This window comes from Pseudorasbora parva, chromosome 13, assembly GCF_024679245.1.
Source record: "Pseudorasbora parva isolate DD20220531a chromosome 13, ASM2467924v1, whole genome shotgun sequence".
Lineage (NCBI taxonomy): Eukaryota > Metazoa > Chordata > Actinopteri > Cypriniformes > Gobionidae > Pseudorasbora > Pseudorasbora parva.
Genome location: NC_090184.1, coordinates 31,846,128 through 31,862,618, shown reverse-complemented (window position 1 = coordinate 31,862,618; position 16,491 = coordinate 31,846,128). Strand labels below are relative to the sequence as shown.

Sequence of the window (16,491 nt, the reverse complement as noted above, 5' to 3'; positions counted from 1 at the left end):
GCCACCTTTTAGTAACACGTGCCACGCCACTTTAATCATAAAGAAGCTAGTTGTTCGTTTAAAAGAAAACATTAAGGCTCAATAATAAAGCCTAAAGCAGGTTTTACAGTATTTTAACCTAAGACCAATTCATTCAAGTTTACCAGGTGGGAGTTCGACTGCAAAACCGCGACGCAGACAGCTAACCCATCCCCACAGGCAGGTGATCCGGCCAACTATATTACGTAAAGAACGCGACGCTCGCTGGGGGCCTCGCGTTCTTCTGTCGCTCATAAAATATGGCGTCGTAGGAAGTCTGTTGTTGTCCGAAAGAAAGTGGCAACATACGGATATGCAAATAAAAACGCATGTAGTGTCAAAAACATACCAGTTAAAAGGCAGATAAAGTGACAGTGGTAATGAGCCGCAATGTTGAGATCTACGGGGTTCTTTCGTGGGATTGACTGCCCGTTTTATTTTGAAAATAACAATGGGAAAGCCGGCACAGATGGGTGCAGCAGACCCTACTGTCACTTCAGACACAGCAAACAAAGACGAGCCGCCTCTGGGATATACGACATCAAAAAGGCTAAAGCGCAATCTGCGAGTTCAAACGGTGAATTAAAATGTCTTCGTGGTCTCAGGTTTTCTTTTGTTCAGATAGACGTTTATTTCATGTAATGTTACATTTAAAAGCACTGAAGCTTTCTGCTGTGGAACAAAGAAACCAAAACAATTACATAATTCAATTCTGTCAGGCAGCCCATTTTATATATTAATAATACATACTTTTTTATAGCTTGGTACAAAAGTTTTTACTGTTGCCAGTAACCTTTTATTACTCAAATGTAGGTAATAACTGGAATATGTCTGTTTTTGTTGTATGAAGTTAGTTTGAACTCTGCTAAGTTAGTTTGACATTAGTGCTATATATATATATATATATATATATATATATATATATATATATATATATATATATATATATATATATATATATATATATATATATATATATATATATATATAACTGGAATATGTCTGTTTTTGTTGTATGAAGTTAGTTTGACATTATGCTATATATATATAGTTTGACATTAGTGCTATATATATATATATATATAGCACTAATGTCAAACTAACGTAGAATAGTGCAAACTAACTTCATACAACAAAAACAGACATATTCCAGTTATATACATATATATATATAATATGAGAGAGAGAGAGGAGGGAGATATTTAATTGGTAATATAGGCCTAATACATTTTTTATTGTATGAAATTAATTCTGGCATATGGGTGTGTTATATGTTATGATTCTGTGGTTGATTTTACAGATCAAGCATATGATCCATTCAGTCCAGAGGTTGTGAGACCGGGACAGCATTATGATGGGGAGCCACCATCGAGGCTGTCAGCGGGTCAGGATGTGGACCTTGGTAACATGGAATTGGAGCTGGTCAATCGGGCCATTGAGGCTGTTCGAAGTGAAATGGAAAGGGAGAAGAAAAAGCTTTCCCGGATTGGGGATCAGGAATATGAGCCCACCACAAGCTCTGTTACGAGACCAAAGCCCCCTGCATCATCCCATCAGGGTTATGATCCTGGGAGCTATCAGATGGGCCAAGTGAGTGAATACACCCCGTCCCCTCGCTCCAGCAAATACACTTTGGACTCAGACAGCAGCAGCAAAAACGCCAATGCGCTGGAGTATGTGCCCACTGCTGTCTCAAAAACAAGAGTTAAAAAGGTGTTACCGCCACCACCATCCCATGTCAAGTGTAAGTACACTCTGGATAATTCCAAACCAACAACGGACATGGAGTACGACCCGCCACCGTCCCGTGTCAAGTGTAAATACACTCTGGATAATTCCAAAACAACAACGGACATGGAGTACGACCCACCACCGTCTCGTGGCAAGTGTAAATACACTCTGGATAATTCCAAAACAACAACGGACATGGAGTACGATCCGCCACCGTCTCGTGGCAAGTGTAAATACACTCTGGATAGTTCCAAACCGACAAGCGACATGGAGTACGACCCGCCACCGTCTCGTGGCAAGTGTAAATACACTCTGGATAATTCCAAACCAACAACCGACATGGAGTACGACCCGCCACCGTCCCGTGGCAAGTGTAAATACACTCTGGATAATTCCAAACCAACAACCGACATGGAGTACGACCCGCCACCGTCCCGTGGCAAGTGTAAATACACTCTGGATAATTCCAAACCAACAACCGACATGGAGTACGACCCGCCACCGTCCCGTGGCAAGGGTAAATACACTCTGGATAATTCCAAACTAACAACCGAAATGGAGTACGACCCGACACCGTCCCGTGGCAAGTGTAAATACACTCTGGATAGTTCAAAACCGACAACCGACACGGAGTATGACCCACCACCGTCCCGTGGCAAGAGTAAATACACTCTGGATAATTCCAAACCAACAACGGACATGGAGTACGACCCGCCACCATCCCGTGTAAAGTGTAAATACACTCTGGATAATTCCAAACCAACAACCGACATGGAGTACGACCCGCCAGCGTCCCGTGGCAAGTGTAAATACACTCTGGATAATTCAAAACCAACAACCGAAATGGAGTACGACCCGACACCGTCCCGTGGCAAGTGTAAATACACTCTGGATAGTTCAAAACCGACAACCGACACGGAGTATGACCCACCACCGTCCCGTGGCAAGAGTAAATACACTCTGGATAATTCCAAACCAACAACGGACATGGAGTACGACCCGCCACCATCCCGTGTAAAGTGTAAATACACTCTGGATAATTCAAAACCAACAACAGACATGGAGTACGACCCACTGTCGAACTATTCGGCTAAACTGACTGTTAAAGAACAGAGAACTTTGTGTTCTGAGGAAGAGGGAAGAAAGAGATTTTATCCTAAAAAACAAAGGGAAGATGAGGAATATGTTCCAACTGCAAAAAAACCAAGGTCGTCGCCACCAAAGGCAGATGTTCCGAAGTACACTGCAAGTTTCTCTGAATCCGACGAGGAAAGTTCGGGGACGGAGTATCGGCCAATGTCCATAAGCCGCCTGCAGCGCAAGGGGATCAACATTGGCTTGAAACAGGAATGGGAGTCAGGTTTGATGGGACAACAAAGAAAGCAGTTTTCTAAACTAGAAGATGGCTTCTCACAGAGTGAATCGGATGACATCCAGGATGCGGAAAGGGCAGACAAAAAGATACATAAAAAGGTGTTTGTGACTCAGTTAAAAAATGTTAAATCTGATAAGCCAAAAAAAGAGGAGAAGGAACCCAATAAGAAGAGTCCGAAAGAAAGGCTGGAAAGTTCAAGTGTGAACAAGATGTCAAAAAATTCAAGTAAAAAAGAAAAGAACCAAAGTAAGACTGTGGATGGAAGCAGTAAGTCCAAGGAAAAGGTGCGGAAAGACGGAACAGAGTCAAAGAGTAATGATGACAAGAATAAGAAGATAGTTAAGATAAAGAGTGAACACAGCCAAAGAGAAAAAGAGAGAGGAAGTGGCGACATTAAGAAACCCAAAACAGACAAACCTGTAAAAAACGATAAGGTGCCATCCAAATTCAAAAACCAAAAGAACGGAAAACTTGAGAGCAGCGCAAAGGAGAAAGACAAAAAGAGAAGCAGCCATGGGAGTGGGAGTACCAACAGCAGTAGCATTAAAGATAGAAGTAAAAAAAAAAACAGCTCGATCCTTGATCGCAAAGAGGCAAGAGAGACCAAAAAGAGGAATCTCAGCCATGCTGACTTGTTCGGTGCTGAGAGTGTCGAAGAGGATGATGAGGAAGATGAGAGGATTGTGAGGAAGTCTGCTTCTGCTTTTAAACGAGGAAGCCTCATTAATAATAAGAGGAAAACCTCTGAAGACACGTCATCGTCGTCAGAGGATAATTCTGAGGTGGATGATGATGATGGTGGTGGTGGTGGTGGTGATGAAGCAGTGGACTACTCCTGTCTGCAAGATGAGATGGAGTATGACTCGGACCCCATGGAGGAGTGTCTGCGGATATTTAATGAATCCAAAGAGGTCAAAACGGAAGACAAAGGGAGACAAGCTAAGCAGGTCCCAAAAGCAGTTTCAATCTTTTAAATGATTTGGATTACAATTATTCTACTGCTTTTATGGGGTTTTGAGGTTATTTTTTTTATGCTGGTGGTGGAATTTTCTGGGTTTTCTTGCAACTGACAGTTTCATTATCACTTTCGTGTGTGTGTTTTTAGTCTTCAAGGGAACAGGAGGATGATGATGAGGAGGAAGAAACCGAAAGCACTTTAACTACTCTCTTTCCTGGTCAAAAGAAGAGGGTGTCACATTTTAAAGTTCAAGGAAAGGTTAGAATGCAGATTGACATGTTCTCTCTTTTTAGTGGTTTCATGTGCTTCATATTTGCATATTAGCTATATTTTGTGCACAACAATTAATAATAATAATAATTTGTTACATTTATATCATTGGGTCCTCAAATCGCTTTAGATTTAGAAAGGAGGAATCTTCTCAACCACCACCAATGTGCAGCATCCACCTGGATGATGCGACGGCAGCCATATCGCAATAGAACGCCTACCACACACCAGCTGATTGGTGGAGAGGAGACAGCGTTAGACTATAAGCAAGTCAAGACAGAATCTGTGGCAGTTTTTAAACAATATTAAATACAGAATAGAAGAAACTATATATGCAATTAACAAATTGGGCACAGTAAGATGTTTTTTAAGAAGATTTTTATTCAGAGAGGACTCGTTAAACTGATCAAAATAGACTTTATCAATAAAGTTGATAAAGTATTTATTTCAAATATAGTTGGTTCTTATAAACTTTCTATTCATCAAAGAATCCTAAAATGTTTTATCACGGTTTCCACAAAACTGTTAAGTAGCACAGTTGTTTTGTTTCACTGTTGATAATTAATAGAATTTATTAACATAAAGGAATATTTCTTGAGCACCAAATCAGTGAATTAGAAACATTTCTAAAAGATCATGTGACACTGAAAACTGGAGTAATCGCTGCTGAAGTCAGATGTGCCTTACAGGAAAAAAATGAAAACAGTTATTTTGAAATGTAGTAATATTTCACAGTATTATTGGTTTTGCTTAATTTTTTTATTTGTTTTTGTGTGTGTGTTTGTGTGTGTATCTGAAATCCTTGTCCTAGTGGGGAAATTTTTGGTCCCCATAAGGAAGACCTCTTATAAATCATACTAAGTGATGTTTTTTGAAAATGTAAAAATGCAGAATGTTTCCTATAATGGGGAGGGGCAGTGTAGGGGTATAGAATATACAGTTTATGGACTATAAAAACCATTACGCCTATAGAAAATCTCCATAAAACATGGAAATACAATGTGTGTGTGTGTGTGTGTGTGTGGGGGGGGGGGGGGGGGGGTGTCATGTTTTTCAATCCCGGTCGGGACTTCAACCTGATTGCACACTGACTCATGGGGACTCGTGTCACTGTGGAGACCTAAATTGAGGTCCTCAGGAGGAAAGTTTTTTTTTTTGAAAATGTAAAAATGCAGCAAGTTTTCTGTAATGGGTTGGTTTAGAAGTAGGGTTAGTGAAAGGGGATAGAATATACAGTTTGTATAGTATTAACCCCATTACATCAATGGAGGGTTCCCACATAGATAGTGAACCAGACGTGTGTGTGTGTACTACTTTTAGATAGTTATTCCCGAACACTGTTTTAAGTGCATAAATAACATCAAAATGCAAATTAGATCAAAAAGTCAATGGAAAATAGCCAGTTCAACTAAATAGGGTTCTTAACATATATTATTTAATGATGAATCCATAGTTGTTTTCAGAAATTGAATTTGTCCAGTTGTTTAATAATTGCTTTAATAATTCTCTTCATTCAGTCAGAGACGTCGCTAAACGCTGTGCCGATGCAGCAGCGGAGGATGACAGCGCAGGAGATCTGTTATCAACGCATGCAAAAAGCCCAGCAACAGGCGGCACAGCTGGCTGCAGCAGTAAAGATTGCATCTGCATCGACCAATCCAGTATTAGGGCTTTCTGGAGAAAAGCGACGGGTGGCGCACCGGCCTAATGCCTCCCTGCCCTCTTCAAAGCCTAGTATGAATGGGTCCTACATACAATTATTTGCAGCAGGATTAAGGTTTTGGAGTTAAAAGTATTAATCGTTGAGTGTTTTTTATTTTATTTTTAGGATTAGCTGATGCCAGCAGGCAGGTGTTGTCACCCACAAGGGTGACAGATCAGCTTTCAATCAAAGCTCAAACGTCGGCGGGCATCCTGTCGAAGACCACATCCACTACATTGCAGAAGAGAGTGGCTCACACCCCCACCATGAAGGTAATGTCGCCCTATAACAGTCCTATAATGGTCTTTTTACATGCCCACAATAAACACTCGCTCTTTTCTGCCCATCACAGAGTTCCGCCATGAAGCGGCCTGTCATTCCTGCTGAATTTGGAGCCAAGGTCCCTACTAATGTCCGCCAGCGTTACCTCAACATCTTCATTGATGAGTGCCTGAAGTTCTGTTCCTCTGAACAGGAAGCCTTTAAGATGGTATGATGTCCAACATCCATAGTTTGATTTCAGTTGATTTCTATAAATTAATAATAATTTATAATTTATAAACGATAAACTCTCTTATATATTGTTGATGTGTATATTGGTGATGTCTTCTTTGCTCCCAGGCTCTGGAGGAAGAGAAGGTGGTGTATGACAGGAGCAGCAGTAAGAACATCTACCTGAATGTAGCTGTGAACACGCTGAAGAAGCTCCGCAGCAAGAGCACACCTACGTCCCCTGCCCTCAGTGCGTCGAACACACAAACACACACAGATGCACAGATCATGTATATAATAGACATACGTTTCAAGTAGCTGAGGGTAAATCTGGGATTAAGTGTCTTTCTCAAGAGAATAACAGTAGTTTGTATGGTTTTTCCTTCTCCGTTATGAAACTGTTTAATCGTTATTAAATTGATCATGAAAGAGCCCAAAAGTCTGGGACCCCATTGAAAATCTGGGATGTAAATCTAATTTATACCTGAAAATAAGAATCATTTTAGGATTTTTTTTTTTGACCAAACTAAAATAAATAATATGTAAATTAATTACAAATATATATTCTTCATTATTATTAGTGACACTAATTTACATAAAGCTTAAGTGGCTTTTGTAAGATGGACATGGCAAATATGAAGACATCATGAAATTAATGTAAAATCCTTTTTGACTTATTTCAAATTAAATGTATTTTTATAATATAAATATATGAATATAGTAGTTATCTAGTAGTATCGTTTATGAAAATTGTAATGAATATTTCTTGTGCTCTTTGTTTCACAGAGACCCCAGCTGTATCTGTAAATAAAAAAGCTCAGTCCCATGAGGAAGTACTTGGCGGACGGCTTGCTGCCACAACCAGCTACACAATCAACCGCTCCGGCAAACAGCAGGATGTGGACCTCAAAGGTACCTCAATTCCACAGTGTAATTTTAGTATTGCTTATATATTATTAGAGAGGTTATACATATTTTTAGTTTAGTTTAAGTCATTTGATTACTTTAACTTATTATATTTCAGTTAGTTTCGGATGCCACATTTATACTTTTTTAAAAGTTTTTCAGCTTTAGTTCAATGGATATATTTTTTAACAGTGTTTGTTACCAATAACAACACTTTTGGTTCCAATCTCACTCACCCATGTCTAGGTGATTTATTTTCATAGCACTGTACAAGTGATATTAAAGGGGTATTTCCAAAGACAAATCAATTTACAGCTGTTTGTGCATCATGCTGGTTTTCAGGTACCATTCTCTACAAAAAACTAAAAAAGTATGCAATGACAGAAGAACAGCTGCAGGAGCATGGCTACCCCAGACCTCACCCTGAGATGTCGGGTCATGCCTGTGTCCATAACCTTCCAGAGAAGAAAAACAATGACCGTAAGTTCTATTTTTATGGTTATTGACCTAACACAGAGCCAAACCACTAGGTGGCACTACGCTCAAATCTTTTATCACCCCATAAGCCAATGTAGTTTTGTTTTTCATGGACACAATACATCACTTGAAATATCTGATATAAAAATAAAAATAAATATTATGACATGACCATATCGAAGTTCTAATTTCAGAATAGAAGGAGGTGGGAACCAGTGTCATGACAAATTGGGTCCTCCCCGTCAGTTAATGATTGTACTAAGTACAAATTATGTTAAAAATAATTATAAAACAAATTAAACATTTATTTCACTTGAATAATTATTAACTCATTAATTAATAATAATATAGCCTATTCAATTATTCATTCGATTCTTTTTATAACTGAAATATTTCGACATTTAACACTTAATTTATTAAAATTACATTATTAAAGATGATTGTGAATGCATGTAGGACAAGTGCAAATGCGTGTATTAAGCTATCAGGCTAATTCAGGTATCTGTATGCTATACTACATGTAACTAATATAGACATTTGGTCATTACATAGTTCAAACATTTATCATAACATGATTTTTTTAGGAATTGTAATCAGGCGCTAAAGAGAGTACCTACAGTATTAATTTGAGTAAAAATCTGAGTAATTTGAGGCAATGAGATCACTTGGGGTCCTAGTAAAAATAAAGCGGCAGCCCCTCACAGACGACTGTAGCATAAACAAAAACAAAACAGCAACTTAAAATGTCCCAGGCACAGTCCTCTCTTGTCTTACACTGTCATTACTCCTCCATTTATCCTTTCGAAGCTCGCCCGTGGGACTCAACCTGTGTGTTGCACAGGTGTTGCTCATTTAACATTCACTCCACCGGCCTTGCTCTGCTTCCACGGCTCTCGACGCCACCCTGCTTCTGACCACAATAACACTGAATTACTTTTGAACATATCTTCCCTTCCCCTAACATTTTCAATTTGATTAAATGTCATGTATTTCTTCCTCAGCTTTTTCCAAAATCTGTAGTCGATGTGGCGCCGAGTACAAGATAAACGCTAACGGCAGCTGTGTGCGTAAGGAGGAGTGCAGTCACCACTGGGGAAGATTGCGCAGAAATCGAGGTGGGCATGTGTATGTATGAGACGTGGGATGAGATTCTGCAATGACTGTATAACTGCTTCATATTTTTCAGTGCACATTAGTGTATACAGTATACAGTCTAACCTGGCACCTAACCTGCCGTGTCTGTGTGTCTTGCGCAGTTCCAGGAGGCTGGGAGACACTTTACAGCTGCTGCTCTGGTGCAGTTGGTTCTCCTGGATGTGAAGTGTGTAAAGTAGGTGTCATTTTTGGTCATCTTCTCCAACTTAAATCTAAATTAAGATATTCTTCTAAATATCCTTAAATATGATTTTAAATGTTATATATAAAAAATGTAATAGTTATACATTATAGATGACATCAAAGTAAATGTTACATAGTTATTGTTAGTAATTTTATTTATAAAGAGAAAACAGATTTTACATTTCTCAAATCGTAAATGCATCAAAATTTCTGTAAAATACAGATGCTGAAATCATTGCAAATCTCCAATTATATAACACTTGTTTTTTTTTACTAGGCAATGGCTTTATTTTTTTAACAATAAAAAAATATTTTAGTTAATTTATTTATTATTGCCATTAAAGGTGCACTATGCAACTTTCCGTCCACTGGAGGGCGCCTATTCAAAACAAATGCGTAGTTTGATGACGCAAAGTGTGAGCGCAGCATCTTGGGAGAGCCTTGGGAGGTCTTCACATCACAGCCGGTGGAAAATAGGACTCGGGCAGAAATCACGTTCATGCATGCGGTTATTAACGTTACTGTAGTCTAAAGCAGAGCAGGGCCGAGTGTTGTGGACCTGAGCACAGCTGCTGGAGCGATTGTTAAACAAATACCCACCTCGCGAATACCGGGACTTTTATTATGACGGGACGGGACACAGTCGCCGGGCGCCTGCACAGATCCGCTCTTCCGGTTATGATTTTGAGGTAATGTAGCTCTGTTTATCATATTAGATACATTTAAGTGTGTTCAAAACGATGTTATGACTTTACTCCGTGCGTTCACTTGTTCACACTGCAAAGAGTAAAGCGCTCCTGCCAAATAAAAGCCGAAACCGAGGGTAGCGCAGATATGACGCGATTGACAGGCGACTCCCTCAAATACAATGCTGAAACGTCCCTGTCCTTAGTTAAAATAGCAATTTTCTCACAATTTACAAATAGTTTCAAACATCTGGGATATTGTAGGTACTCAACTGAACAAAATATATAACATCGGCCTAGTGGTTTTTGGATATTTTACTGCAAAAATACTACATAGTGCACCTTTAATATAGCCTTTCATATTGACATAAATAACTAAATTGACTTTATCTTAAACATGCAATTATGTTTTTGCTGATGACAAACATATTTGTGTTTGGGTACATAAAATCAAAAAGGTTGTACACACTACCTTCAAGCATCTAGAAGTCTTTTGCTAGTTGAATCTGCCTGTTGAAGCAGGAAAAGCTTTTATGAAGTAATGTGTAAGAGGTCTCTAAAGGATTAAATAACTATTTTTTTCTTCAGCAACATGTACAAGATGGCCGTAAAGAGTCCTTGGATGGTTTTGTGAAGACTTTTAGCAAACCATTGCCAGCAGATGGAAATGCAGGTGTCTACGCCTTGGACTGTGAGATGGTGAGAACCGTTATTCAAATGCACCCACACTTATTTTAGGTGGTAATAAAAAGCCTCTTGAAGGAAACAGGATGCGGTTGTGGGTGAAAATATATATAAAGCTGACATTACAAGCAGGTTTAAACCATTATTTAATCTGATGAAATGCTATAACCTTTTTCAACTCAATACTTGTTTTATAGTGCTACACAAAGCAAGGTTTGGAGCTGACTAGAGTCACCGTCATTAACTCTGACCTCAAAGTTATCTATGACACGTTTGTCAAGCCAGGGAGCAAAGTGGTGGATTACAACACACGGTAGGAACTGTTAAGATATTTGCCATTCATTTGCCTTTCGGTTTTCCAGTTTCAATTACACCGGTGTCTGTTATGTCCAGGTTTTCAGGTGTGACACAGGATGATTTGGAGAACACCACCATCACCCTGAGAGATGTGCAGGCAGTGCTGCTGAGCATGTTCAGTGCTAAGTCCATTCTAATTGGACACAGTCTTGAGAGTGACCTGTTTGCACTCAAGGTTCACATAAATACTATTTGTACTGTCTTTATAATTATCCAAAACCTACTGTGCTGCCTATCTAGATAGCATTTTTAGGATACAAAGATGGATTATTGGATGAATAGAAACTTCAATAAACAACATTTATTGACAGAAAAATCTTTTGCAACATTAAAAATTTCTTTACTGATCATTTTAATGGATCGTTGCTGAATAAAAAAATTTAAAAAAGTTTTTTTTACTTATTCCAAACTTACATCATGGTTTTTTGAGCACCAAATCAGCATATTAGAATGATTTCTAAAGGATCATCACTGGAATAAATTATGTTTTAAAAATATATTAAAATAAAATTATTAAAATAGAAAACAGAATACTTTTAAATTGTATTACTGTTACCCAATTACAATTATACAGTTAGGTAGCATAGTAGAGTTTGGAACAGTGCCATTTTAGTCTTTTAATTAATATTTATGAACATGATGGTGCTATCTGTTCTCTGTTTACTAGCTTATTCACAGCATGGTTGTGGACACCGCCATTGTGTTTCCTCACCGCCTGGGTCTGCCCTACAAACGTGCCCTGCGCAACCTTATGGCCGACTACCTCAAACGCATCATACAGGACAGTGGTAAGGATGTTAATCTGCACTAAATCTGCATTATCATTATCAGCTTTCTTAGGTCAAACACACCAAACAATGTACAGGATATATTTCATCCCGAATAAATTGGATTAATTAAAAATTGTATTATACATTAAAGGGTTAGTTCACCCAAAAATAAAATGTATGTCATTAATGACTCACCCTAATGTCGTTTCACACCAGCAAGATGTTCATCTTCAAAACACAACGTTTCACGTTCATCTTCAGAACACAGTTTAAAATATTTTATATTTAGTCCGACAGCAATCTAAGTGTAGGCACACTATACTGTCTATGTCCAGAAAGGTAATAAAAACATCATCAAAGTAGTCCATATGTGACATCAGTTAGTTAATTAGATTACTTTAAAGCGTCGAAAATACATTTTGGTCCAAAAATAACAAAAACTACGACTTTATTCAGCATTGTCTTCTCTTCCGCGTACGTTTTTAAACCTCAAATAAAGATTTAAATGGTCACGAATCAGCGGATTGATTCATGATTCGGATCGCCAATGTCACGTGATTTCAGCAGATTGACACGTGATCCAAAAATTCTATAAGGCTAAACATACATGTTTTGTTTTAATCTGGTCTGGATATGAAATTGACCTTCCTTTTTATCTGGATGTTGAAAGAATGTTTCATTCATTGTGTTATCAAACTCACTTGTCTTTTAGTTTGAGAATAACATGCAAAACAAGAAGGCTCTAAATAACATGCTTGACTGTATATGTGCTTCCTGTCTCTTTACAGTGGAGGGGCATGACTCCAGTGAGGATGCCCGGGCCTGCATGGAACTCATGGTCTGGAAGCTCAAAGAAGATGCCAAGGTGAAGAGATGACCTTTGACCCTGCCAGTTCTCTCTCACCAGGTTATGACCTGGAATGATTTTTGATGAACAGAGTGTCATAGAGGAAGAGTCACTGAAGCTCTTCATAATGGGCTGTGCGTCACATGGGTCGGATAAACTCTGTCAGAGTAAATGCTGCAGTTTGAATGATGGATTAAGAAAGAGAAGGACTAACACAAAGAGGAGGAGACCTGTGGGAATAATGTGACAGATTGCAAAGCCCGGACCACCATGGCTCCTAGCAACCGGAGCTAGTGCCCTATAAAACAAGCAATCCTAATTATCATGCGCTAAAACAGACCTATTAATGGCTGTAATTATCATTAGAAGTGGACATGGATTGGGCTGAGGGAAACTGACCATTTGTTGAGTTAAAGTATTTTCTTTTTTTTTCAGCAGTATTTTTATGTTTTCAAGAACCCTAGCCCTCTCAGTTTTGATGGTGTTTTAAAGTTCACTTTAGGTGATGTGGCTCCAGGTGTCATTCCTGGTAAGTCTATTTGTTGCACTCTACAAATATAGTTGTATATTAAATCCACAATTATACTTGAAACCATGTTTTTCAGCACTGATGTGATGTCACTTCCTCTAGTAATAATGTATAGCAATCCACACACCCGAAGTGGCTGCCTCTGTAGCTGCGAATATGTAAACATAGATCATTCTGACATTGACTCAATGTCTTGTAAGCCAGATTCAGTATTATCTGTACTCAAATTAGTACAATATATTTACACATTCAGATTTGTTAATGATTTTGTTCATGTGATTCATGAGCTGACAGGACAATTTGAAAAAAAAAATAAACAGTTTACTTTGATTTACTTTTTAGTTTAATTTGTATTAGGTAATATAAGCTCTAAAATGAAGCACTTTGTAAATCGACTAAATGTCATGTCATTTGTGCAGGCCTGCCACTTTAAAATCATCAACACATCAGACTTCTCCTAAAAAAGCATAACTTTAATAATTGTCAAAACTAAAGATTAAGATGACTGTACATTGTTTTGTAATGTTATTAAATTAGTTTACATTTATGCCATGAGCTGTACATAAGTTGTATCTAAGCTGATTTTGTGGCAGTTTAGTTTTTTCTATTAAAAGCTATAAATAAGACAATCATCAACTTTTACACACACACACACACACACACACACACACACACACACACACACACACACACACACACACACACACACACACACACACACACACACACTGACAGGTGAAGTGAAAAACTGATTCTCATCATCACAGCACCTGTTAGTGGGTGGGATATATTAGGCAGCAAGTGAACCTTTTGTCCTCAAAGTTGATGTGTTAGAAGCAGAAAAAAAAAGCAAGCGCCAAAAATGTGAAGGTTGGACGACTGTGTCAGAGCATCTAAAAAACTGCAGCTCTTGTGGGGTGTTCCTTGTCTGCAGTGGTCAGTATCTATCAAAAATGGTCCAAGAAAGGAACAGTGTTGAACTGGCGTCAGGGTCATGGGCGGGCCAAGGCCCATTGATGCACGTGAAAAGCGAAGGCTGGCCTGTGTGGTCCGATCAAACAGCTGAGCTACTGTAACTCAAGTTGCTCAAGAAGTTAATGCTGGTTCTGATATAAAAGTATCAGAATACAAAGTCCATCACAGTTTGTTGCTTATGGAGCTGCATATCTGCAGACCAGTCAGGGTGCCACTCTTGACCCTTGTCCAATGCCGAAAGTGCCACCAGTGGGTACATAAGGTCAAGGTCTGGAAGAAGGTGGCCTGTTCTGATGAATTACTTTGTGATGATGTTCCCAAATGTTCATTCAAAAGAACATATTCTTTTTCATCACATGGATGGTTAGGTGTGTGTGCATCGTTTACCTGGGGAACACGTGGAACCACAATGCACTATGGGAAGAAGGCAAGCCGGCTGAGGCAGTGTGGTGCTTTGGGCAATGTTCTGCTGGGAAACCTTACATCCTGCCATCCATGTGGTTGTTATTTTTGACACGTACCACCTACCTAAGCATTGTTGCAGACCATATACACCCTTTCATAGAAACGATATTCCTGGCTGTGGCCTCTTTCAGCAGGATAATGTGCCCTGCCACAAAGCAAAAATGGTTCAGGAATGGTTTGAGGAGCACAACGAGTTTGATGTGTTGATTTGGCCACCAAATTCTGCAAATCTTCTCAATCCAATTGAGTATCTGTGGGATGTGCTGAACAAACAAGTCTGATCCATGGAGGCCTCACCTTGCAACTTACAGGACTTAAAGGATCTGCTGTTAACATTTTTGTGCCAGATACCACAGCACACCTTAGGATCTATATAGACACACTAATAAGTTCCTACTTCCACTTCCTAATAAGTTATTCTCTTCTTAGCATTCATATACTATGCATTATAAAACTTTATTTACTACTACTAATATACACTACCATTCAAAAGTTTATGGTCAGCAAGATTTTGTTTTTAAAGTAGTACTTTTATTTAACAAAGATGCATTCAATTTACCAAAATTTCAAAATACTTTTAGATTGTTACATATAAGTTATATTTCAAATAAATGTTGTTCTTTTGAACTTTCTATTCATCAAAGAATCTTGAAAAATAATCATAATGTCCACAAAAATATTAAGCAGCAAAACTGTTTTTAACATTGATAATAATAAGAAATGTTTATTGAGAAGCAAATGATTTCTGAAGGATCATATGAAACTGCTGAAAATTCAGCTTTGCCATCACAAGAATAAATCCAAAAAAATTAATAAAGTGAAATACTTTTTTAAATGCAGTAATATTCCACAATACATAAATAGACTTACTCATAAACATAAAATATCTTGCAGACCCCAAACTTTTGAACATTATATATTATTACAATGTTCAATGGGCAGTCTATGAGAAGCATGTATTTCAGTGAATTTCTAAACACAAAATTATGTCAAGCTTTTGACTGAGAATATTCTCTGTTTTTTTTTTTTTTAGCCTAACCTGTCTGTTCCACTTCACCATCTTTCTCCAGTTATTTTGTATGTCTATATACGTGAGACCTTTTCCAGCAGGTGCTTGGCTAAGAGCTCCTTCTTCAGCAGCTGTTTTCTCTGACAACAAAATGACACAAAGAGCCTGTGGAGGCATAGAGGGGAGGTCTATTGTATCCCGCTCACCCCAGGCCCATGTGTTTACCCTGGGCCCCAGCCATCTCATGTCACAGTCCCGGACCCCAGGTATTAAAAACAGCGGCAGGATCAATATCTCGCACAATGTCCGGGTGGCCGGGAAGGGGGGCGGGATTTAAAGATTTGAGCATGTGCAGTGAAACAGCTTAAAGTCTTTTTCATTATCATGTTCGATCAGTCGTTCCTCTGATCACCTTTGACTTGCTGGGGGGAACCCGAGTGAGGAGGGATGCTCATGGGTAAATTGTGGTGTTTTTACCATTTGGTTTGATATTTATTTTATCATCTGATGCCATGACATTAATCATTTTTTATATAATAAGATCAGTTTATATATTGTTGGATTTTGTGAGCAACACTAAGGAAGATGAGTAAACCAGTTACCTCCTCCAACCCAAAAGAATATGCTAATTGCATATATCATAGGTCAGTACTCCATTGTACAATCGTGTCACCTAATTAGGCGATTGATCTTCTAGTTATTTCCAATATTGATCCGTTAGGCTTAAGATAAGCCAGACTCATGGTCTGGCTTAAAAGGTTTTGTTGAAATTTGGTCATCAGAGACTCTACAAAAAGCCTTGTAAGTGCAAGTGAATGTCAGTGTGTAACAGCCACTGCTCTGCTTTGTATAGGAGATTAATCTGTTCCATTAGTAACTCTTTTAATATTTTATTTCAGACC

General features: G+C 38.5%; 1 protein-coding gene across 1 annotated transcript; it reads left to right on the top strand.

The window, feature by feature from the left end:
- The first annotated feature begins 277 nt into the window (after positions 1–277).
- Positions 278–13,687, top strand: rexo1 (REX1, RNA exonuclease 1 homolog). The gene is made up of 16 exons (XM_067413949.1): positions 278–595; positions 1,319–4,071; positions 4,230–4,340; positions 5,870–6,086; positions 6,181–6,326; positions 6,407–6,544; positions 6,676–6,796; positions 7,333–7,458; positions 7,795–7,932; positions 8,931–9,044; positions 9,186–9,259; positions 10,542–10,652; positions 10,835–10,950; positions 11,031–11,169; positions 11,662–11,782; positions 12,553–13,687. The coding sequence occupies exons 1-16, from the start codon at positions 409–411 to the stop codon at positions 12,639–12,641; spliced, it is 4,701 nt and encodes a 1,566-aa protein (XP_067270050.1). The 5' UTR covers positions 278–408; the 3' UTR covers positions 12,642–13,687.
- Positions 13,688–16,491: the final 2,804 nt, after the last annotated feature.

Coding starts and splice junctions, on each gene's coding strand:
- rexo1 (XM_067413949.1), top strand. CDS start 409: ATGTTGAGATCTACGGGGTTCTTTCGTGGGATTGACTGCCCGTTTTAT. Junction 6,087..6,180: donor CCTGCCCTCTTCAAAGCCTA/GTATGAATGGGT, acceptor TTTTATTTTTAG/GATTAGCTGATGCCAGCAGG. Junction 11,170..11,661: donor GTGACCTGTTTGCACTCAAG/GTTCACATAAAT, acceptor TCTGTTTACTAG/CTTATTCACAGCATGGTTGT.